General features: G+C 38.4%; 1 protein-coding gene across 3 annotated transcripts in view; it reads right to left on the bottom strand.

Annotated features, from left to right (window-relative positions):
• Positions 1 to 2,147: 2,147 nt before the first annotated feature.
• ZNF106 (zinc finger protein 106) overlaps positions 2,148 to 25,518 on the bottom strand; it is a 28,377-nt gene continuing 5,006 nt past the window's right edge. Inside the window, exons 3-21 of one of the 3 annotated variants that reach the window (XM_031055736.1) lie at positions 24,738 to 24,935; positions 20,498 to 22,576; positions 19,017 to 19,635; positions 18,068 to 18,137; positions 16,316 to 16,470; positions 16,155 to 16,215; positions 15,476 to 15,817; positions 11,848 to 12,619; positions 11,423 to 11,478; positions 10,785 to 10,930; positions 10,349 to 10,483; positions 9,332 to 9,448; positions 8,697 to 8,888; positions 8,062 to 8,124; positions 6,383 to 6,502; positions 5,841 to 5,912; positions 4,608 to 4,679; positions 3,775 to 3,921; positions 2,148 to 2,792 (exon numbers count right to left, since the gene is read on the bottom strand). In XM_031055736.1, the coding sequence (XP_030911596.1) occupies positions 2,736 to 2,792; positions 3,775 to 3,921; positions 4,608 to 4,679; positions 5,841 to 5,912; positions 6,383 to 6,502; positions 8,062 to 8,124; positions 8,697 to 8,888; positions 9,332 to 9,448; positions 10,349 to 10,483; positions 10,785 to 10,930; positions 11,423 to 11,478; positions 11,848 to 12,619; positions 15,476 to 15,817; positions 16,155 to 16,215; positions 16,316 to 16,470; positions 18,068 to 18,137; positions 19,017 to 19,635; positions 20,498 to 22,576; positions 24,738 to 24,935 (5,473 nt within the window). In that variant the 3' untranslated portion in view covers positions 2,148 to 2,735. The remainder of the gene's footprint in view (positions 2,793 to 3,774; positions 3,922 to 4,607; positions 4,680 to 5,840; positions 5,913 to 6,382; positions 6,503 to 8,061; positions 8,125 to 8,696; positions 8,889 to 9,331; positions 9,449 to 10,348; positions 10,484 to 10,784; positions 10,931 to 11,422; positions 11,479 to 11,847; positions 12,620 to 15,475; positions 15,818 to 16,154; positions 16,216 to 16,315; positions 16,471 to 18,067; positions 18,138 to 19,016; positions 19,636 to 20,497; positions 22,577 to 24,737; positions 24,936 to 25,518) is intronic. The other 2 variants (XM_005419399.3, XM_031055737.1) reach the window with 2 other exon arrangements.

Raw genomic sequence — 25,518 nt, 5'->3', positions numbered from 1 at the left:
GAACCGCTGAGGATTTTAAAAAAATGTTTCTGATTTATGAAGCAAAATTTTTCACTCATGTAGCTCTACTATTTTCCCACCTCTTTCCCATTTTAAGATTCTTACAATGTATCTGAAATGACCAACAAAGTAGCAAAAGACACCACTGACAAAGCTGGACTTCAGAAGACCAGACTTTTCAGGAGGACTGTTTTCAAGACAGTTAAGGAAATATCATGGACCACACACAAATAAAAAAAGACTGCTTCCACCAACTAGAAAAGATAAACCCAACAAGCAAATGGGAATGCAAATAAAGTGTAATAACTCTGTTTGTTGCAACATCTAGTGAAAAAGATCTTTATATGTTCCTGAAAACAGCTGAAAGAATCACAAGAGAGAAGTAACAAAATCTACTCTCACACACATTTTTCAGAATGCCACTATTGCTCCACAGGCTTGTCCTCCAGACACAGCTCCACACCTTCACTTGCAGCATAGTCCATGAAGAACACACCTTAGGACACCCATCCTGTTTATGCCACACTTACATGCTCCCTCATTGTGGTTCAAAAAACTCCTAGAAGAACTCCTGAATATCAACACCTTTGGAAATGGTTTAAGTATTATGCAGTCTTCTGCTTTTAGGTCATGAAAAAACCCAAACAAATGCTCTCAGACTTAAGAGCATTACACTGTCAATCATAAAACATCTACACCACTTAAAGACTTCCCCAAACTTGATTCTCTATTGAATTGCTTCATCCACAGCCCACAGAAAGAAAGATTAAAAAAGCCCAGCACCAAAACCATAAACACACATTCCCCAAAAACCAAAACAACACCATCCTCAGAATAGCCTGAGGTCTAGGCCACATATTAGGGCTTTTTGCTATGCACAAACAGCTTAATAAAAAGTAAACAAACAAAATCAATCACCACAAAAGCACTGGAATCTCAGAGACTCCCATGTCTTTGAAGGAAGATGCTATTGCATCTCATTCATATTTTACTCCTGTCTCACAAAAAATATTAATCAGTGTAAGAGCAATTCTGCTTGTCTGCTAAGATAATACAAAACCAGTGTGCTCCAGAGAAGGCCCTGAAGTTCCTTGATTTGATGGCAGTGGAACATCCAAGGGATTTCCTGAATCATTCACTTTCTTGGCCTAAAAAGGCTTCTTTACAGTCAAAGAATGAGGCTATAAAACTTATTTGGTCTGTGGTTGACAAGTCTGAAAGTGGTTGTGAAAAAGATACCCTACTCAGGGTTTTTTGAAAAACTGGCACTGGATTCGTGTATAAGCAACTCAGTTTCACCTTCACTTACAGCTTAGGAAAATCTCTGCTTATTTTATCCTGAGCAGCAAGCTAGGCAAAAGTGAACACAAAGATCCTTGCTAGATTAGTCTCAATGTTAAGAGGGTTCTTTGCTAAATTAGTGTCATTAAGGGACAGAGGATGGCTAGTGCCAGAAGGGCATTGCACTGCACTTCACAAAGTGAAGCCATCCCGCTCAAGGGAACACTTGCAGGGGAACCCTGACAAGCTGAAACAGTCTTCCCTTCTGCACTGGACTCTCTGTGGTACTTTCTGTGCATTAGGAGAAATAAGACTTTTACAAATGTGATATGCATTTCATATCCTCAGCTTCTGCTTGAGAAATTTAGACATTAAAATCCTGCTCCATTCTTTCCAGTTGAGTTTTTGTGAACTTTATATAGCCCAAGCCAATTAAGTCAGTTCACAACAGAAACAAAACACTACCAAAGTGGACACACTCAGACACACAGTGCCTTTGCATTAATCTTGGTTTGCTATGCCTAGAGAGTATGGGACTGCAAAGCTCAGTCACTAAGATTACATAAAATCAGCAATCCAATTATGGTGTTTTATCAAGACAGCAGTGGTGGTTATGCTGCTCTTTAAAAGAAAAACAAATACCACTTACTTCTTTCCCATACATTAGGACCTATACTGAAAAAGACTAAGATTGCAAAGCCTGTGAGTAGAGCTACTGTTCTGGCTGTTTTGCTGCTACTGGCATTTCTCTCAAGAAATAATCACTTTCCTGAAAATAAACAAAATATCTCAAGAGATATGGTATATCTATCACTGTATATATTGTGCCAGTTATAGCAACTTTTATACAAGGAATAAAAAATAAGTTACAATTAACATTAAAAAATTAGTTTATTCCAGTCCCCATAAAATAACTTTTCCTTTTATGAAGAAAGTAAAAATGTACACTGGATATTCAGGTTACATTGTTAGAATTTGTGATATTCTGGTTTGCAGAATTTTATTAAAATCAGCTATAAAACTGGATACAACAAAACCAGACATGTCTTAGACACATAACAGGATTCCAGCTGAGTTTGCAAACAGCAGCACCTATTGTAATCTAAGTTTTCAACACCCCTTTGGGCTTCCCAAAGACCATGCTTCTTAAAAAAATAAATAAAACCACCTGAAAAAAGACAAACAACAAAGAAACAAGGCAGACAAGAGGAATGAATATTCTTGTCCACCAATTAATTAAAAACTTGCAAGAACTTGGGCTAAGTCTTAATTACCAGCCTTATTTCTGCAGAGTACAACACAACCTGCAGTCTCCACAGCAATGCATTTCAGCCCCACTCAGTTTTTGCATTCCAAGTGAGAAAAGAAAAAGGAAAGACTGGAGTAAGAAACTGATGTTATTTGGAATAATTCTGACATACAAAATTACTTCCCAATGTGGGAGGTGAAAAGCTTCATGAGTCAATCCTGCTGTCATCCTCAGCATGTCTTTCAATATGTCCTACAGCATCCTAGAAAAGAACCAGAGAAGTCAATTTAAAAAAAAATCATTATGATCATCACAAAAAAAGTACAAAAAACTGCAAAATATTCCAGAAGTGTCAGTGAAAGTGACACTCTAGATAACATACAATTGTTTGGCTTAAAGCTTCTAAAAAGATAAGTATTATCATTGTCAAGGTATTAAATCACATATATAAAGTGTTTCACAGACCACAGCACTAAAGGCAAATAAAAAAGTTTTCTTTTTGATTAGAACAGCAAATTACATAAATACATCATATCCAAAGCAGCACTTAAAGAGAAATAAAGGATTCTACTGTTCACTAATTCTTGAAGAAACCTCCATCCTTCCCATATGTTGGAAAGCATTCAAAGGAAGGTAGTTTATATTGGTAAAATCTACATTTTAGTCCTTGGCAATCAGTCTTTAGGTTACTGCCCTCCTTCCATCCATCCCCCAATCCTTTCCACATTACTTCATCCAATTCTTATGCCTTCTTCATCTTTTCCCCTTTCTGTGGTAACTTTTATCCAGAAGTTTATGCACTACTTATTTAAAGATTGTTTGTAAAACCAATTTCATGTGAAAAATAAACAGTGAAAGAGATAGCAATGGATAAAAATTAAAAGGATAAAAACCAGTTTTCAAGGCAGATGTTTGTTCATCTTATAAAGACATTTTTCCTTCAAAAGCATCCTAATATCTTGAGTAGAATTTCTTTAATATTTTAAGAATTGTACCATTTCCATGTAATAGTTTAGGATCAAACTGTTTTAAATTGACCATATGTCAATTTACCATAGCTGCACTGTTCATCTGCCACAGGCTGAACTGAACCCTGTTAGCCTTGGATGACTGTAACTACATGCAGTTAAGCCTGCCAAGGCTAGAAAAATTTAACCCTTTTTAAGAGAAATCAAGTCCCACCATTGTGGTGATATAAAGTATTTTATATTACCAAATACAATCATGTTATTTCAACCACATACCTGCTTGGAACCTTTCCTGGAAGTAAAGAAAGCATCACAGTTCTTCCAACGACATTTCAGGGTCTGAAAATTTGGATTCGTGTGGTCAGTTAGCAGGTGTTGTTTCAGATGGTCCACAACCCCAAAGATCAGTGAACATCCATGCCACTGGGAGAAAAAACAACACACTGGAATAAGCCAGGGAAATACAATTTTTGCTAATGCTTTTCTTCCTGCAATTTCACAATATTCTTCCACGACTGTAAGCATGCCTGCCAACTCCTGTAAGTTTTTTATCTTATTACATTTCCATTTTCCGTGGTCTCTATTATTTTCATTACAGCTTTACAGAAATTTTTCCTGCCTTTAGCCAAGCCTAGACCGTCACCAGGAATGGCCAGAGGAAGAGAGGAAATAAGCCTTTACAAGATTTAAGCTTACCTGTGACAAAGCCATTTGGAATTTAATTAAACTTATTTAGCACAGTAAATCAGCTTTTCTATGTCACTCAGCCAAAGTTTTAGGTGTTAAACAGTTACACGTCTAAAAACAGCCAGAAAGAACAGCAATTCACACTAACAACTTGCCCCAAAACACATATATACATACATACATATATACATACATAGATACATATATATATACAGCAAAGACAATAAAAAAATTAAACTAGTGATAAATACCTAAATGATATATATTTTAATACACATACATACACATACACATTAAAAAAAATACACATACACATTAAAAAAAAATCATGAATAATCTAAGTCAACCTACCCAAGACTAAGTGACTAGAGACCACCCCCAGAAAATTCAATAATGAAAGCTAAAAACAATTTGCTAGTTACCCAGCATCGATAATTTTGCATCAGATTAAGCCTCACAGCTCTGACACTGCCATCATAGCATCCGGTGTAGATCTGTAAAAAAAAGCATTTATGGATAAACAAGCTGGGAATGAAAGAAAAAAAAATGTAAAATTTTGAAAGAGACTTCAGTGTAGGTAAAAGCAAAGAAATATCAGCATGCAAGGCTTCTATATTTAAAAATAGGTATAACCAAATTCTTTTAATATTTGCATTCATAGTTCACAAAAACCTACACATGAATAAGAAATGCTTCCATAACCTCTATTGTTGATAGTGTCATGTGTGTAACAGTTCAGAAAAGTTGAAATTACAGTGCTATCCACTAAAGTTAAAAAAATATGTAGGTGTAAATGTCAAGTTGAATGTATTTCCAGGACCTAACCAGTTCTATGTATATCAAAAAAGGATGGAGAGGAAGTGTGTGAAAAAACATGAGAATTTCAGAAAGACTGATGCAAATCCTTTCACTCATCACTAAACTTCTCATCTGAACCCTTCTTTGATTTGAGAATGCACACGACAGACACTGCTGGGGCACAGCTAAAGCCTCAGGCTGGACTCACATGAGATGTGATGCTTGGGCAGAAGGTATTCCAATTAGTAGGAAATCTGTTCCTTTGGATTTAACTTCTCTGTTATTACAGATCACTACAATACCTTTCATTTTACAGCCTCAAAGTAACTTTGCAAACAAATTCCTAGACATGCAGACAAATAAGTGCTTTTAAAGACTATTTTAAGAAATACTTATCCAGAAGTGCTTCTGAAACTTATCTTGCAGGGCAGATGCATGAAGAAACCTGTACATCTGAATCAACTGCACACCTTTGTTTATGCTCTGTCAAAGATTGCTAGAGGTTTGGCTGTGGGTGAAGTTTTTCTCCAGCATCTGTGAGATTCCCTTGAGTAAAAGTCAAACAGGACTGACACTTGAAAAAGCAGAAGTATTTTACTATTTCTAGTGTCTTCACTGTCATCATAACTGCAAAAAGAACTATTGTTTTAAGACTGCAGTAAGCTGAACAGTGATTTTTCCCCAGACAAAAATATTACATAAAGATGTTATAGCCACTTGATTTTTTGACTGAGAACAACTTGGAAATGCAGTCAAGCAGCAGGCTGATTTCTTAATCTGAAGAAATTAAACTGTCTTGTATGCACCTGTGGCAATTACAACCTTCTCTTTAAGAACAGTGAAAAGCAGGGAGTTACCATGCTCTTATGGATGGTCATACACATGATCATATCTGAGTGGCCTCCATAGACTTGCAAGCGGTCGTGTGACTTGAAAGAAACAGAAACAGACATTTATTAGCACAACATTTTTTAAGAGCCATTTTCCACAGACATGTAAATGCTAATACTTTCAGGAGAAGTTTCCTTGGTACCAATTAAACTGATATGGTGGATTCCAAACTTTATAGCCACCTTGAAAAGCTCACTTTTGCTTTACAATGCTTCTGGGAGTCTTTTTGTCCAACTAAGCTCTTGTTCTTTCAGCAGACAAAGCTAACATTTTCCCACTTTTCTGAGCTGTCATTGTCTTGGAATAACCCAGGTTCTAAAAAATGTTTCAGGTTATATTCATTAAAACCCATGTATTTTGACTGGTGAGACAACTATATATTCAGAGTGAAAGGAAAAAGAGAGACGGGCTAGAGACCAGAAAGTACAAAGATGACTTCTATTTGACTTCAAAATCACTAATTAACACATATTAGATAAATGTCATTAGTAACCACCTATTTTCTTACCTGTAGTTCATAAACACGAACAAATTTATCCAGACATGCTGTCACCATGACTTTCCCAAGAATGTTCACAACCGTTACTGCATGGTTATGGCCCTTATAGATCCGTACCAGCTCTCCAGTCTGCATCAAGAGAAAGCAAAGGTAAAAAAGGTGTTGGGTTTGTTTTTTCTTAAATAAAAGTACAAAATGGTTTTACCTAAACTGTATAGGGTAGCTAGCTTCAATGCTCACTACTCAAAAACAGAAACACCTGTTATTAGAATTCCATTCCCTGTGAAGGCACTTATACATTATGATCAAATACTACTTATCCTTTTGTTTGCCCATCCTAACACAGAGCCATCCCAGTACAATGGAAATGCATGGGTCTGTGTAAAGTTCTCTTTCTTCTCTTCTGTTTCTGAACATGAGCCACCAGTGTGCCCAGGTGGCCAAAAAGCCAATGGTATCCTGGCCTGTCCCAGGAATAGCGTGGCCAGCAAGACCAGGGAAGTGATTCTTCCCCTGTACTTGGCACTGGTGAGGCCACATCTCGAGCGCAATGTGCAGTTTTGGGCCCCTCAGTTCAGGAAGGACATTGAGGTGCTGGAGTGAGTCCAAAGAAGGGAAAGAAGCTGGTGAAGGGTGCTGGAGCACAAGTGTAATGAGAAGCAGCTGAAGGAGCTGGGTTTGTTTAACCTGGAGAGGAGGAGGCTCAGGGGGGACCTTATCACTCTCTACAACTCCCTGAAAGGAGAATATGGCCAGAGAGAAGTCAGCTCCTTCTCCCATGCAACCAGAAACAGGACAAGAGGAAATGGCCTCAAGCTGCACCAGGAAGGTTGGACACTAGAAAGAAACTCTTCACAAAAAGGGTGAATTTCGAATGGGCTGCCCTGGGAGGTATTGGAGTTACTGTCCCTGGAAGCGTTTAAGGAAAGACTGGATGCTGAAAATGCCATGGTATAGCTGATATGGTGGTGTGGTCACAGGCTGTTCTCTATGATCTCAGAGGTCTTTTCCAACCTAATTGATCCTGTTTCCATCATTAGTTACATACTCCCACCCATCCTGAAACTAGTACCATGCTATTAGTATTAGCAGTATTTATGCAACCACAGGGATCAGTTAGCAAAACACACAGAAATATACTAAATAGATATACAGCTAAACACACAGAAATATACTCTTTTTATGTCAACTAAAATTTCCCTCTGATAAGTTTCTTAATCTAACTTATTGCATAGCTACATGAATGCTTCTGCTAGGACTAAGGGAAGATGGTGTAAAAGAGGGAGAGACAAAGCATTCATGATGCTTTTGAACAATCTAGCTTGGAACACAGTGTTCCTCAAGTTCTTCCACTTATAAGGAAACTTTTTCTCCACCAGACTATCTCACATGGCTTTTCTTTGAACCCTTTCCATATTATCAGCATGCTTGTAGTTATATTTGCAAAAGCAAGATGGCCAGATAAAAAGGCATTGCGTATCACGTGACAAGAATCAGCAGGTTTATGTAGCCTCTTCATGCCTCCAGAGTTACCTATAGTGCATAGTCATATTCACAAAATCATGAGACTTTGCTGGAAGCAATCAGTCCTACCAGTCAGTCAAATATTCTGGAAAAGCTGACTTGATAGCATAGGAATTCAGTGCCTTAGTAGCAAAAGTCATTCTATCATTTTATATGAGACTTACATGAATGTTGTGGGCATGGACAGACTGATCGCTGGACCCACTGAATACCAGATCATTCACAACCTTACAAAAAAAAAAAGTTTTATATTTTGTAACAGATATGGAAATGAGCAAGCAAAATATAAAGACACTGTTCAGTTTAAAGTTATACTGTAACATTTCCTAAATTTGAGAGCCTTAAAATCAATCAAGAGTATGAAGGAAAAAGCAAGCACATGCACAGTAAAGCCCAATGTCTCTTGGAAATTTTGGACATGCTGCATATTTATATGCTGCTTATGTAAGAAAAATTATGCTCCTAACCCCTATAAAGTGACAAGACAAAAGGAAACAGCCTCAACCTGCACCAGGGGAAGTTTAGAATGGGTATAAGGAAAAGTTTCTTCACTGAAAGGATGATCAGGCATTGGAACAGGCTGCCCAAGGAAGTGATGGAATCACAAATTCTGAAATGTTCAAAACACAGACATAGATGTGGCAGCTGGGGACATGAGATACGGCAGGCAAACAGAGAATTTCCCTACCAAATTGCTCAGTTTTTATAATTTAAAATAGAGAAATCCTCCATTTCCTATCACAATCTGGTCATCATTTTAAGCATTCTTTGTCCAGAATGTATTTTCAGAGACACTTGCCTTCATGCAGAGAATAGTCTTGCTGTGACCTTCCAGGGTTCTGAGGAGCAGCCCATTCCGCGCATCTCGCACGCTGATGGTGCAGTCATAGGAGCCCACTACCAACAACTTGCGTGCTCCTTCCTGAGCTGTGGCTAAACAGCTCACTGCTCTAGGGCCATGGCATTCAAAGGTATCAACCTGTTTATTATTCTGGTGGGGGAAGAAAGAAATGGAAAGAATTAAAATTTTGCTATGACATTGATTAGACCACTGAGTCCTTTTTGTGTTGTGCTTGTTACGGCATCTGATTTCAGTTTAGCAACACACAAAATAGCAGTGGTAAGAATTGCATCTTAAAAATTAAGTTTCCAAATCAAAGAGAAAGCTCTTTATGTTATGTAGACCAGGAGGAACCTTAAGGAAAAATGCAACAATACAGCACCTAAAAGAAAGGTAAACAAAGAGAAAGGCAGATAGGACAGCTTCATGCATGGACAAAATAAACAACCAAAAGGGGCCAACAGCGACCATGTATACCCAAATGTGTTTATTACAAATACACTTACTACTGTAGATAAAGAATAGAAAGAAACACAGAGGAAAGAAACAGCATCACAACAGGCATTCAGGTGCCAATAGTTAAACAAACTTACCTTTATGCTGAAAGTAACCACTGTGCCATTTGCAAGACCTGCATAAAGGATCCGCCATCTACTGTGTAAACAGAGCACTCGATCTTCCAATTTAAACTGTTCCATGCACTCTTTGGTCTAGCAATGGAAAGAAGTACTTAAAGATTTTCATTAACTGAAAACAATTCAAGAAAAAAAAACTGAAATGAATGATGATTTTCACTTTTTAAACCAACAGAACTGGAGAAAAACATCTGAGAGTCTGGTGTCACATGGCAGTTTGAGCATCACTTTAATCAGGACCATCTGTAAGGCTTGACTGTAGTTCAGCAACCAGTTATAACCCTAAATGCTTTGTTCTAGTCACAGTCTGTAATGTGTATAGAAATTTAGACTACTGACTAAATATATAGATATATATATATATATACACACATATGAAAAGAACCTGTTACATGGTCGACAATTCCCTATTAAGTTTCCCACAGAGAACTTAAGGGTTTAAAACCTCTGGCAGTTCACTTTCTGAAGCAGATATTTGCTTTCTAGTCCTTCAAGTAACAGGTTGGGCAAGTCTTTTTATCATTTAGCCTCAAATATCCAGCTTTAGGAAGCCTCAGGTCTGCTCTTTCACATACCCTCAGCATAACAGATACCTGTTCTCTCTAGAGCTGCTCTAAAGACACAGCAGAGAGCAGTGCCTTCCATAAGCAATGAAGTTAAAAATACAGGAAGAAAAGTAAGATTCATGGCCAAACAGCTATCCTGCACTTTGGTGTTCCCAACATTTGGGATTATGCCATGCTGTTCCAGCAAAAACTCTACTGACAAGCTAGTCAAAAGATTAGGGTAGTAAATCCGTTAATGGTTTGCTGTTTTATTTGTGAGGGTTTTTTTCCTGCTCTACTCTAAAGAAGTATGAACTGCTGCTTGGGTACAGATCATATAGGTTTAAAAGGCTTTTAAATTTTATATTTGTAAAGAAACACTTGTATAAAATGCAGCATATGTAAATAAATCAACACAGAGTTTGAGTACCTTGATATTGTAACAGTTGATAGTGTGGTCGCTTGAGCCAGTGTAGAGGGCAGCATTCTTCCCATTTGTCTGAGTGACCAGAAGGCAGTTCACTTTTGAAGTATGTCCTTCAAAGATGGCCACACACTTCCTGCTCTAAAAAGGAAAGCACAGAGTCTGTCAGCATAAAGGCCTATAATACCTCTTGGAATAGGCACCTAACAGAACAGGGCAGGACTGTTAAAAAAATCAGGATACATGTGGCAATCTATCTCCCCTTGTCTCTCTCACAGGAAGAAGGGTTTGGAGAGGTGAAGAGAGGTTTGAAGAAAAGAATAGTATAAAATAAACCAGGGGCTTGAAAAAGCAGCTGCTTCCTTTACTACATAGTAAGGCATTACAAAAGACAACCTTGTGATTGCAATTAATGTATCACTACTCCCACAACCTTACTTACAACGAGATTGTAGGCACAAACTGTTTTGTCTGCTGAGCAGGTGTACAGCAAATTCCCAAAAATCTGAATAGCATTCACTGCAGCCAAGTGTCCCTCAAAAGTTCCCTCAGTAGGTTCTTCATCCTCACCTGGCTCCGAAGACACTTCTGTAGGACAGAGACATGTACTTTTGACTATGGGAACACAGTCAAGAAAACACACTGCTGTGGTTTGTACTGCCAATCAGCAGAACTATTTCATGGGTTCAGCACCTTTAAGTCAAATTTCATTGTGGATTCCAGCAGGACTGTGAATGCGACAGAGGGCAATATAAAGTGCTAAAAAGACCTTCATATTACTAAGTTCAGAACTATCTTTAGAATTAAAAAGAGAATGTATTATTGTTCATCCTAGAGCTCTGCAGAGACTGTGGAACAATAGCATTCATGTGGGAGGGGAAGGAGGATGTGGAGGAGTCAAGACACAAAGCATGCAGTGCAAGATGATATGAGTATGTGTCACTTCCCACTTTAATTGTGAGTGCAAGCTTTTATCTTCAGGGCAAAGTTCTCCTATGGAAGCAGGCTGATCAAGACTTAACTCAAAGTCCTGCAAGATACTACATACAAAGCATTGGAAAGAAAGCTTAAAAGATATACCTGAGGAGTTTTTTGATCCTCTTAGGAATGATATGGAAGTCTGTGTCTCAGCCACACTGTAAGACAAAAATAAACAGTAGTGAAATTGGACTTTGCAAGTTCATTTTCAGACAAAATACTGGGGTAAGTAATATTCCAAAACACAAGACTCTGGACTTAGAAAATATGCTGTGACAGGTAAGCTCAAAACCAAACAAGGCAGCCCAGTTTTTCTATTAAGTGAAATTAGTAGGTAACAAGACACATTCACTTGTAGACCAAAAAAGACAAGTCCATTTTTATTTTCCCTTTTATTTCACTCCTGAAGTCACTAATATAAGACTTCGTGAAATGAAAAAAAAAGGAAAAAGAAAAAAAGAGAGGCCTCTTATGAATACTATGTAATATTAATAATTTTACTTGACAGAGGTCTACAATAACCTCACCTTTTTTTCCCATCATTCCTACGATTCGTGTCAATCTCACTGGTGGAGCTCACTTCATCATACCCAGAACAAGATGCCTCTAGGACTGCTTGATCCACAGAGTTGCATGAATCCCTCTTTGATGGACTGTCTGGTTTCTCATCTCCTGACACTGATGAACCAACATCAACCACCTCACACTGAGGTGCTGAAACTTCCACTAGTTCCAGAGAAGCATCGCTATCATTCTCATCTTTGTTTCTTGCTGCTCGAGCAGTAACTTCACCCTCCTCTCTTGGAGGAGTAACTTTTTCTCCTTTAGGAACCTTTCCACCCTTGACTTTCCGGACAGGCTTGAAGTCAATCATATCCTGCTCTGTATCGCTGTTGTCTGGCACATGGGCTGCCCTCAGAGTTTTCTTCTTCCTTAACTTTCTCCTCCTTCTATTCCCTTTCTCTGCTGGGACTGCAGCCATTGTCAAGTGTTGCTCAGACGGTTCTGCAGACAATTTGGGAGTTTTATCCATTGGCACTTCGAGAAGGACCGAATGCTTTGAAAGAGAAGTGCTACACTGATCCACTAAAAGTCTTTCAGCAGCTGTATCATTTGCTTCTCTCTTGCTGAAAACAGACACTGAATGAGGAGAAGAGTTCTCAGGAAGTCCAGACTGTCCCTCGTCTGCAGCAGGCTCGTGGACATCTTGATCAGTGTGTTGGAAACAAGCTGCCAGCCCTGCTAGGGATATGGCTGCAGTGATAACTGGATACACTGAAGTTTTCTGGTTGGTCTCTTCTAAAGAAAACAGCCTAGTGTTACATTCAATCTGTACAGTAGTAACTATTTATGCAAAGTGTCCCTCCCTGTATTTTCTGTTTACACTTAATTGTGCATGTAAAGTACATATTCCTACATGTTGAAAACCATGTGCACATGTAGATCTGCTATTCAGTCAGCTATTCACAGCCTTTAAAAAACATAACTGGGGAATAAAATGTTCCTCCATGCACATAGAAATAAAGGAATGGGGCAATCATTCAAGCTGCTGGCTGGCTATTTGCTATATGCTTTTAAAATTCTGACAATCTTTGGTGAATCCTACATTGTTGACTTCAGATGCTACCATCCCTCTCTGCATGCTCCCTTACCAGCTGTCATGACTTCTGTAGAAATTATATTAATTAATGCATGCCAAGTATGACTCAGCTGCTCAGTGACAGTTTGAAAATCTTGTGCTCAGCCCATCTGAATTATTACAGCTGAGATATAGTTATTTCTACCAAGTTACTTGGACCTAATTCAAGGTAGACAGTTATGCACAACCCACTCTGCAGCACTGTACCCTTATCCTGGGAATAGCAGCACTGTAAGCTATGAGGGTAGGCTTTATTTAGTTACTTTAGTTTAATTGGCTCATCTGTGGTGGTCTATGCAATGGGGTCAACACACTCTCCCTATCATTTAATTGTGACTGAATTAATATGAACAAAATTATCCAACCTCTCAGCTGAGACAGACTAAGAGCAGCATCTCACAGCTGTTTCCCACACCCTAAAATTGCCCAGTTACACTTGCAATAACTGCAGTCCAGAACAGGATGTTTCAAGCTCATTGCATTTCTGGGGCAGGATCATGCAACGCAAATGGGAAGTTGGCAGTATCTGAAACACTTCCCTCTTCCAGCCTCTCAGAAGCCAGCAAATTAAACCTACACTAATGCTTGGCCAAAAGCACATTACACATCACAGGACAAATTTGATGCTTTGGAATTACACATCCAACTAGAAACAGCTAAAATGACAACATCTCTCACCCACACCCTCCTCAGATGGGGAATTCCAAGATAAAACTAGAACTTGCTGACAGCATAGGATATGTTGCATTTAAAGTAAATCAATGGAGAGAAGATTTTCCCTGGACACGTAACTGCCATGCACAACTGCAAAACCTGACAGAAAAACCTCTGTATAGAAAAAATGAATAATTAGATGAAGTTTGAATGAGTTACTGTGTTCAATTATACGGGGAAGAAGGCACACAAAACTTTAAATTCTGAATACGCCTCTAATATCATGTGCCACTCATTTCTCACTGGAAAGGGGAAGGAAATAACTTGGTCACTTTATAACAGGAAAACAATAGCAACCAGCCACTTAAACTGAAATTTCTAAACCCAAAAGTCTTTAATTCTCAGCATTTGGAGTGCTGTGGGTATTAGAAAAAGAAGTAGGAAACCACCATGGCAATGAAAGAAAACAGAATCACTCAGTACCACAGGTGGGACACACTGCTGGCATTTGGGGGAAAACGAATGCAATCAGCTCCCTCAAAGCAAGGCTGAGCTAACCTCAGTGGGCAGCTGACAAGCTAAACATTCAACCCCAAAAAGTAAACAGTCTGCCCCAGAGTGAATTCATCTTCCTCAAATTACAAAATTTACCTCAAGGCAAATGCTTATTTCCTCCCAAATTACTAAACTGATCTGAAGGCAAACTCCTTTTAAATGTAGCACATACAGAAGTTCATCAATACCAAAACTATGGTAACTTGACAAATGAACATAAAAAGAATATAAGCAAACTAAAAAAAAGTTCTAAAAAATCTATATTTTTTTTAATTAAAGAGGTGTAAACTTCAATTCAGCCAACATTCATCTTGTGCTTGAGACAAAAAAATGCTTAAAAAGGTGGAACATGACTTATTCCATAGTATTTTGTACTTCAGTTGGAGGGGAAAAAAATTGTATTGGCTATCTTGAACTAGGATCAATCTTATGAATGTTTTTCTCAAATTACCTAAGTTAAAGGTCTGAGTAAGTGACATTGTTATGGAAGACAACTGTCATTAGAGTCACCCTGTTTGACTTCACAGACTCTTAAGAAAGTATGGGATGAGCTTTTAATCTTCAGTTTTTACCTTCACAGTCACAGTAGCAAATTGCAGAGGAAACTACCAATAGTATCTAAGCCTTTGATCACAGTGCACAAGTTTGATGGTGTTTAAACTGTCTAAATAAAGAGCTGGCTATTTCACCTGTATTCATTAACATCTCACTTTGCTGAGGCAAGAGCTCTCCCATTAGCGGTTCAATTAATTCAGCAGTTTCTCCTCCAGATAAAAGTAAACCCCTATCTTTGTTGCTAGCCCTCCCATGCCCCTCATGTGAGTGACCAGTGCCTAACAGCCAATTAGTAGAAGATGGATTGTTACTTCCAATATTAAAAATTATACATTTTGTGCTTATTTAGCAGAGCCCAAGAAGAACACAAAATAATCTCAATGTAGCTGTTCATAACTTTTTAAAAAATGTTTTCAGGCACATTTTTTTCCTTTGTAGGCAGACTTTCTGCTATCAGTGCTCATTAAATGATACAGAGTAGAAGGCAAAAATTACAGAGGAGGTTCTCAGGTTTGTTGGGTTGTGTCAGTTTTGGGTTTTGTTAGTTAACTAAATTATTACAAGAGGATGTAACCTTCAAATTCATGTTTGTTCTATTTTCAAAGCAGAACTAGAAAGTCCTACACAAGTTAATGAGAGTTCACCCCTGCCTGACAGACTGCAGGTTGAGGCACGATCTAAATTCTTTTTGGGAAAAAAATAATTTCCTTATTTTCTTCAAGCTAATTATCTTAAAGCAAAACTACAATTACCATCATTCTGTTCCACCTCTTCTGTTTGTGGAGGACATGGAGAGCTCTGGAGTACAGAATTCACATTTAGTTCTGTGCCTTTTGGAGACACAGGTTCTCGTTTAACTTGCACTGAGGAGTCAGGAGTATTGGAAGGTGTATTGCCAGAAGACTGGAATGGTGATGGGACGGTTACGGGAACAGCAGCTCCTCGAGGGGGTACAGAGGAAGACAAAGTGTCCAAAACAGGCAGGAGAGAGCTTGAAGGAATTGAGTCAGCTGCCATCTGAGATTTGCTATTTCGTCTCTCAGTTAGAGCACTGCAGGAAAGTTGCTCTGAGAGTTCAGGAGGTTCATATGTTTCTAATGGCAAAAGAAGAGATACATTAAAGAAACAAACAAACAATAAATAAATAACAGAACAAAAATATTTCTATTTTACAATAAAATTTAGTGGTGCCAGGAGCTCATTTGTTGTGGACACAGAGTCAAGGAAGAGAAAAATTTGAAAAAAAGACACTAGAGGGAACTATCAAAACTGACAGTTCACACTCGACGATAAAGGCCTCATTTTGAAAGTCTACAATTTTATCGTAGCTTAAATGAGCAGATTCAAGTTAAACACAGTTTTTAAAAGATTCTGAGTTCAAAGAATATGAAAGTAAGCATTGCACTGTTGTAGCTCTACGGTATCCTGTACCTTGTAGCCCCTGCAAGATCTGGATTCTTTGACTTCTCAGTGTACTCATTTCCATAGTTATCTGCAAAACAGTTGTGGCTTATATCAGTCCCACTGATTTAACAGGCAGTTCTTCATGCTGCTAAGCTCAAGCTCAGACAGTTTCCAAAGCCCACTGTTACCTGTTGCTTTAACACAAGGAACCGTTGAACCTCAACATAGGCAGCCCTCAGGGCAGCCCTTGCCTGCAAGAGACTGTTGTCCACATTCTGCAGGGACCTGCTTAACTCTTCTTCCCTCAGAGAAATAGCCAATAACTGGTCTACCTGAGAACGTTCTGAAAAAGAAATAAAAGGTAGAGTCTAATTGCACTGAACAATACATTAAGATACCCTACTTGTGATATCACAACAAATAGCACCACCTCAGAATGGAAAAATCTCATAAATTAGGTCAAGCATTCAAGCATGGATAATTATACAAGCTAAAAAGGAGTATTTATGGACAGGACTAGCCACATCCACATGGATAAACTGCAAAGTCAAGTATTCTTCTTTAAGGAATCTCAACCTTGACTTTAGTAATTAATTCCATCACAGCTTTGCCAGCACTGATTTAGTTAAATAAATGAAGTAATTATCTTCCACAAAGACCTTTTCTTGAAGAACATGTGTACGAGAAGTACAAATACACACCTGCCATTAATGTAATCAAAAAGGAAAAGGCAAATTTAAGCTAAACAAGATTTAAATTATTCCCTGAATGCAAAAGCCAAGGAAAAGCTGTTTAGGAGAAAAGGAACCCTATGATTAAAAAAAGAGTTTACTACTTGAGATGATTTTGGGCCATGAGAGTGGTGTTTGCCATCTCTTGAGAAAGAGTTTCTGACCACTGTACTCAGTAAAAGATCGTCCTATACTCCCAGAGACTTCTAGCATTACAGAGATTGTCCAAACAAATTTCCATCTGGGCACTGCTTAACTGCACTCAGGTTATAGTTTCCTTCAGCAAATTTACTACAATAACAATCACATTAAAACAAAGTAATGGTAAAGAAATTTTACAAAGTAGAATGCATTATTAGTTGCTATAACAGACACTGGTCATTGGAGAAAGAGGCTGATTAAACCCCCACCTTTTCAAGTAGTCAATTATTCATTGCCACAGAAGAGTCATAATATTGCCCTATATTACAAACAACTCTTAATATAAATAAATAATGGAAAAAAAGATAAATGGTACAAAAGCCATCTTCGGAGCTCAAAGCTCCTGGCAACGGTTTAGTTATCAAAGAAAATATTCTGCCTAAAACATGATGGTTGGATGATTCATTTTGAGACATGGTGATGAAGATGTTTTAGGCATGTTTGAGAAGTATCTGTCTAATGCCAGAATAAGACTTTTCCTTGGTCAGGAGCATGAAGGAGAGAGGCATTCCACACTCATTTCCACTAAGAACATCAAAAAAGTAAAAAGCATTGTCAGAGATATCAAAAACAGAACAGAGACCAAATTAAACAGAGTACAATTCTTCTGGTGAGACCACCCAGAATTAGAAAGGGAAAGCTGCATGGCAAATTCGAAGGAAATTAACTGTTGACTTCTCCCTTAAGAACTTCCATCCAAAGAGGCAACAAACCTCACCAGCCTGTAGAGGGGGAAAGCAAAGGCCCCATCTGTACAATCAGGAATATGAACTGCAGGCAGAAAGGATGCACATACGCTTCTCGCAGAAATAACTTATGACAAATTAAGATATAGGTCTTCAGAGAAGAATGTGTTGCAGATTAGTGAGCAGTCCACACTACAAACTTCAGTAAAAGCCCAAGAAGCAGCATAGTAACATTAAGGAACTACTACTTCAGCCAAGTCAAAATACTACTGGGTGTTTATAGCCTCTACACCACATGCACACATGTATGATATTCACCCACCTTTTTTACCTTTGATTTTTCTTCTTTTATTCTTTCTTTCTAGACTAGGGATTTCAGGAGAAGATCCTTCCTGCAAGTAAAATCATCTATTAAAAAGTAACAAGAATAATTTTGCCTAAATCAAGAAGCCGAACACCTGTCATCTTTTCAATCATTATTGTAGGCACAGAGAAGAATCCATCATTTGCTTGCACATTCTTGCATAACTCATCATCTGCTCTGCTCTCAAAAGAGGGAGGACAACAGAGCACTATGTTTTAATCTCAGCTGAGAAGAAATATTAAATATGCCAATAGCCTGCTTCTTGCTCAGATGTTTAAGATTGCACTTGAATTACAGTTTCTGCTCTATAGTTTTAGATGAAGGTGAAGAGGATTAAACAGTGAGGAATTAGAATTATTGCTTTCTGCAAAACCATTTTGTGAAATTGATCAACAAGATTTTTTTGAACCTTTGGAAAAGCCTAAGACCAGACTCTGAAACAAATTCAGATTTAAGATTATAATTTTAGGTCTGTAATTTTTTCAAAATGTTTTTATTTCCTTGCTTTACCATAAAACCAGAAACATCTAAGGAAAACAAATTTCTGCTACAGGCTACCTTCCATTTAAATTGTGCTGTGAAACACCAAGATTCTTGCTACAAAACCCAGTACTTCCACAGAAATATTTTAACAGCTCCTGTTTATCAACAGAGTATGCCACGTATCATATCAAAAAAGAGCATTTGTCATTCCTACTAGTTACAAAAAACTATCAAAAGTCCTGCACTATGAAAGCAGAAATTTAACGAAAATCAAGTCAAACAAAAAATGAACTTGATATTATCAGTGTACAAGACTATCAGATGGGGAAAGTCCTCCCAGCACAGATCATTCCAAAGCTGAATAACCATTGACAGAGAAAGAACCTTTTCAGCAGATCAAAGCTGGACAGAATTGCACACTTACTCCAGTTGCTCTTCGCTTCTTTCCAATTCCTTGGCTGTCATTCTGTTCAGTCCCAGATGTGCAGCTACTGTCTGTAGCTGCATCTATGTTATTAGACATTGCAAAAAGTGAAGCACTATTTGAAGCTGGACGATTTTCTTCTGAAACCTCTAATACATTTTGTTTTTCAAGAAGAGGTGTTCTCTTCTCTGGGCTCTCCTGGTCTTCTTCTGTGCGGCCTGTGATCTCAGAGGTGGCCTGTAGGTTGTGACTTCTGCTAGCCTCGGTTCTTTCAGACATAAAAGGTGACAAAGCAAGAGATGGTGTCCCCTCTTTCTGATCAGCCTCAATGTCAGTGTTTGCCTCATATCCAGATGTTATATGATGTGGGTGGCTGGCTGCAATTACTTGCCTTTGCCCACTTTCTTTCATTTTGGCTTGTTCACTGAAAAAGCTATAAGCAGAAGGATTTCTGTCTGCTATGACACTGCTTTCAGAAAAGCTACGTTTTCTGGCTGAGCCAGACACTAAGGAAATCCCTTCCCACTGGAATCCTTCTAGAGCAGTCGGATCAGATTCTTCAGTGAGTTCTAGACCCTCTTGCTCATTTTGAACAAGAGGCACCATTTCTATGCCAAACCTTTAACAAGATAAAAAGAAAAATAAACAAGTTACAAGCCTGCTACACATAGAGAAAAGCCTTCCCCTTCCCCAAATGTACATTACTGCTTTAAGCGGTAGGTTTAATCCCATTACAGCGGTATTCTGTGCTTTCTACCTCATCTGACAATGGAACATCTCCTGTGTATCACATAACCAGACTTAGTGGCTAAGAACTGGCAGCATGATTTTCAAGTCAGAAATCATGTTTTTATAAATTATTCCCAAGCAAGGTTGGAATAATCAAATGCGACATTTGTTCAAGACATTTCAAATTATTCAGGTTTAAAGCAAGTTTCAAAAATGCAGTATTATAGAATTGCTTCCTTAAATACAAAAGCAAACTGTGTATCAGAATAAAAGATTAACAAATGAAGAGTAAGCATTTACACTGCTTGCAGCACTGCAAGCATTTCTTGTAGTCCTAAAAAATTGAGGAAATAGGGAACTGTCACAGCATTGTTCCCATCCTGATTGCATTTTTACATTCTTCCATTACTAGAACTTCAAAAGAAACTACAGAAACTACATTGTTACCATCCACATTCAGATATTAAAGCAACCATTCTGAATGGAGCAGAATCTTTTCTGAGCAGATTACTTTTATTTACCCATGGACAGAGATTCATTCATAGCATCAATCAATAAAAACTCTGCATTATTTGCAAAAAAATTGCATTTTCAAAAGCTCTGCAAAAAATCATGGCATAGCAAGCTTCATTATAAACTCTTACTTTAAGGATTTTGGAATTCATTACAGATATGGGAAAACATAACCCTCCTCCCTCAGCATGCCCTGAGGGAGACACGGTTAGATCTGGTTAGATCTGAAGGGTACCAACCTTGGTAAACCTTTGCCAAGTTCCTGTTTCTTCTTGGTTACCTGCTGGATGACCTGATCCCAGTTAACATTTCGCCGGGAAGCACTAAGAATCTGCCTGAGGGTAGGTTTAAGCCCTGACTCCTTCTCTGTCTCACTTCTCCGAAGGCAATTCACATTCCGAATGCGGCGTGCGTTATTGAGATTGGGCTCTGGGAGATTTGTCCCGACTTTGCTCTTCAGACTGATATGCCGTGTCAGATCTCTTTGCAGAGAAGCAGGCAGGCCAAGTTTGCTTAAATCTGGAAGAAGGAGGCCTCCTGACTGGCTTCCTCCTTTTTGAAGCTCATTATCTGAAGGATTTTCAAAACCTTCAATTTCAAATTGATCACGTGACTTGACACACTCTTCATTCCCTTCCCTGTCCTGTGAGCTTTTCAAATCCACATGCAAATGGTCCTGACTGCTTGACGAAGAAACTGTGGGTTCTATCTGAAATGTAAAATTTTTTAGCTCAGCAGAAGCAATGCTTGAAGCAGACGGCTTTTTATCATCTTCCCTTTCAGAGGTGGTAGTTTTACCTTCAGGAGTGTCACAGGGTAAAAAAGAATCCAACATTTCAACTTTTGCTTCTGACTTCTCACTTCCCATTAAATCATCACCACTCACATCTAATGAACCTAGTCTGAACTCCTTCTTTGGCAATGTCTTCCCAGTTTCTTCCCTATTCTGGTCACTTGTATCTTTGCAAGAGCTTAAGGGAGCATTTTGCAAGGAATGGTTGCACTGGACACCTTTGGGATTTTGTTCTGCTTCACTTAAGTTATTCATAGGCTCTCCAAGATTGCTACCAAGCACATCTTTGTTGTCTTGTAAGTTACCAACACAAGCAGCATGCAGCTTTGATGAATAAGAGGAGAAACTGTTTGTTTCCAAGTTCACCGCATTCAGATGATTCTGCTCTTCACCACTAGCTGAGGATAACAGAAGCCTGACATTTTTTAAGAGACTGTTCGCATCTTGGTTTATCAAGGATAATTTCGTATCTGTGATATTGAGAAGAGGGGATTTCAGTGATGGCATCCTATTACTTCTGCCATCATCTCTGTCAGGCTTTTCGCCACTGGAAGAGTCTTCCATAACCTTGCAAGAATCAAGGTGATCTGAGGTTCCATTAGAAGGCGAAGATGCTTCATGGTTTTTAAGTTGTGAAAGGCTAATATTGGCTTCACAAGTTTCTCCTTTCATTGATGAATCAGTAAGAGGTGTAAGTACAGAACCCATTTTATCTGAAGTTTTTGAAACATTATCTTCAGACCGTGGTTGCTGATCTGCGGTTTTCTGGTATGGGTAGGGACTCCAGCGATATGTTTTATCTCTGGAAGGACTGACACTTTTTCCACTGGCTCTTGAAGTTTTGCTTTCTGGTTGTTTCAATGTACTAAATTCTAACACCCCCTCAGCAGCAAGCTCATCACTAGTAAAATCCAGACGGTCACCCCTATTTCTTCGATTTCTATGTGGCAGAACATTGCCTTTCTCTGGCCGCTGCCATGCAGACCTTTCCTGACTGTATATATTTGGCTCTGATAAATATGAATCTCCTGAGCTTCCAAAATTCCAGCCATTTGCACCATGAGGACTTTGTTTCCAGTTTCCTCCATAACTCTTGGAATTCCAGCTAGAAAAATGACCCGTTTCTTCTGAGTGCCAAGTAGAATTTCTTTCTCTGGCACCATGATGCCAATTTGATGCTCCTCCTCTCCGCCCACTCAGATGCCAAGCGTTTCCAGAATTCCCATAATTATGTCGAATTGAAGGGTTTCCTGAAACATTCTGGTGCCACCCAGAGCGTCCCTTTGCACCACCTGAATGTCTGTGTATATTAAGGTTCCTCTGAGAGTGTGAAAATTTGCCTTGTCTAGGACTAACATAATCATCCTTTTCCCATTTCCAGTCCCTTTGTGATGCATTATGATGATGCCATGACGACTGATCATAAGCTTCTCTTTCTTTGTAAGCAGCTCTTTCTTCTCGCCTTCTCTGTGATCTCCTATCATCACATTCTAATTCTTGGTTTACACAACTTGGTTCAGTTTGCCTACAAAAGAATTGAGAAAAGCCTAAATTCTGATGCTATTCTACTAAAATCCAACAATCCACAAGCTTCATGAATTTTATTTGCACTGGGAAGAAAATTTTTTTTAATTATTTATTATAGAAAGAAACAGATACTGTTTTAGTAGCTTTGCTTTTCAAGCTTCACTAATGTTTGACTTTCAAAACTAATGTTATACCTTTACTTAAACGTGATAATTTCAAAATTTCTCTCACAAGAACAAAAGATTTGGTGTAGGGACACGTCAATAGACTGATTCTCAAACACTTTTCTCTAACTTGAAAGATAATATTCCTTTATATTTACTATTGGACTAATAAGAAACTAATAAAAATAAAGCTTCTTAATGTTATAGAACCTTTGTAATTTGATCTATCTTAGTAGATAGAAAACTCAATAGTGAGATTATTTTTTCTGAAGACTATTGTGCTGGTGGAACTAGAGTGAACTGATAGAAAATGGAGGAAAGTTAGGATGAAAACCCCATTATTATCCTTACTGGAGGGAACAATTGACACGATGGCTCCATTTATAAAGGTTAAGTTAAAACACAGATGTAAAACATCCACAGAAGATGCACCTCAGATACAAAAGTAATTTGTCTTCTTTTAATCAAGAGACTGGAACAGTCCACAGCATGCAATCCTGAGTCTGTATGAGCCTCCTAGCAGCACTGTCGACTGCTCTTTGGATAGCACTTGTGCTTGGCAACTTATCAAGACACATGGCAAACTATCACATGTACATTTAAAGATAAATGCTCCCTTAACAGCTACAGCTATTCCCAGGGTCAGCAATCTATCCCACCAAACGAGGAGTTTTCATTAAAAGTTTTTTCCAGGAACTGATCACAGGAATATATCCATTCTAGATCCATGGACAAGAAAGACAGTAAATTTTCACACTACTACTCAAAAACAATTGATTTGAGTAAAGTGAACATTTATATTGTATCACCCTTTATGGTTTTGATACATTCCAGTTCTGCTAAAAGATTCACTAATAACTACTCTCTAATGGAAAACAGTCTACTGTGCAAAATAATCTGAGCTCTAAGACAAGAATTCAAAACAACAATATCTAAGTGATACAGTAATTTCTAAGAACTGACTCAACTAGACTGTGATCTAATGGAAATAATTTTGCAGAATTAGTAACTTAATCCTGGTTAACTTAAACGTTCTGGTTTTCTGCCTCTCCAAAGCAGCACCCAGCAGACAGATTTTCTACAGTTTTAGTTGCCTCAGAACAACACTGCACTGACAGTATAACTCCGTTTCCATAAAACAAAAAGGAAAAGTAACAATTTTGCTACCTACATAAACCAGTATGAAAACATTACCATTGTGCAGTGCAGGGGCACACTAGTATGACAGAGTGATGCCAAAACCTACCTAACAGTCGTCACAGATTTCAACATCTGGAAACACTAATTTAAATTTCTAGCCACAGAACACAAGAGTTTTTTTTTTAAATTATATCCCCTTTTAGTACCATCACCATGCCATAAATCTATTCAAATAATATATTCCCAACTGGAACATCACACAAGCAATGCACAAGTGCAGATTTTAAGGTAAAATAAAAGACAATATTTGTTATTTTCTGCAGCCCTCTATTTCACAGTAAGCCACTGGAACTATGTTTAGCTAATGGTAAGCAGCAAGATACAACAGGTAAAAAAATTCATTCAAGGACTAGGGGATTTCACTTGACATTTACAGAACAATCCAATTGATTTTATTAAAAAACATGTTCAGCAGCAGTTTCTTAAAGGCCAGGTTCCTACAGACAACCTCCACCATAAACAGTATTAGCACTACTGTCCATTTATTAAGCCTTCAGTTAAAAAGGTATCAAATATTAAAATAAAAACATTAGAGTTCTCAAAACTCAAGACTTTTTTTACCCATAATGGAGAATGATTGTATTTCCATACTAGTGGCAGAGGAACGGGACAATAACATTCAGCAGAGTCACATTTACATGTTGAAACTATGATATCCACACAGGTCTCTTGGATTGCTCTCACAAGTATGCTGGCTACAGGCGGTTTACATTTTGTGAGCACCTAAGCCTCAGGAGTGCATCCTCATTGTGTTAAAAGCAATTCTATGATCTAAGTGGAGAAAGGAAAACTCACCGGTTCCGTTCCTTCTTTTGCTTGATTAGTTGAATGAGTTCTCTGTCAAGGTCTTCTTCTTCTGCCGCTTCTTTCTCTTCCTCTTTTCTGTCATGGGCACTAACGTTGTCTTTGTGCAGCTGACTGGAGATGTGCTTGGCATATGCTGACAAACCCACCAGCGTCACCCTGCACACCCGGCACTCATGGCTGCTATCCCTAGGAAGAGAGGCAGAGGGTGGGCTTTCAACTCTGCCAACTGGCATGGCAGGTAGGTCTGGTCTTACTTTGTTTCCTCTGAATGTGTCTGAGATCAAGGCAACTAGGCTTTGCTCAGTACATTTATTTGAATTCTCTGGCTTTTTCTTTCAAGGTTTTGTTTTCTGATGGTCAGTTTTTACAAGATTTTTTTCCAACAATCAAGAGGTAAAAGACTTGGTAATAAAGCTACATTAAGTGGGAGGAGGAATTCTTCTTGAATTGTTGTACTCAAAATCTATTCAGAGGAAACATAGTGAGCGAGGAGGCAGAATGAAAGGCTTCCAGAGCTAGCAGGAGCTCTGAAATCCATCCATGCTGCCAGCTGCACTGGGGAAGCCTGGTGACAGCTTCTACATTTAATCCTTGCCTTGAGCCTTCCCCCAGTGAAATTTAGAAAAGGGAGGAGGCAGTACATGGATACAGCCAATCCTGATACAACATAACCTAAACTGGGACAGCTGAGACTGCTGCCTGGAATCCAAAGACTCCACAGCACAGTGAGTGATGGGAGGGTGTCTTCAGTTCACTGTACTTTATTTGG

The sequence above is a fragment of the Geospiza fortis genome, unplaced genomic scaffold (genome assembly GCF_000277835.1).
Source record: "Geospiza fortis unplaced genomic scaffold, GeoFor_1.0 scaffold66, whole genome shotgun sequence".
In the NCBI taxonomy this organism is placed as follows: domain Eukaryota; kingdom Metazoa; phylum Chordata; class Aves; order Passeriformes; family Thraupidae; genus Geospiza; species Geospiza fortis.
Note: the sequence above shows the minus strand (reverse complement) of the source record. Positions and strands in the feature narration are given on the sequence as shown.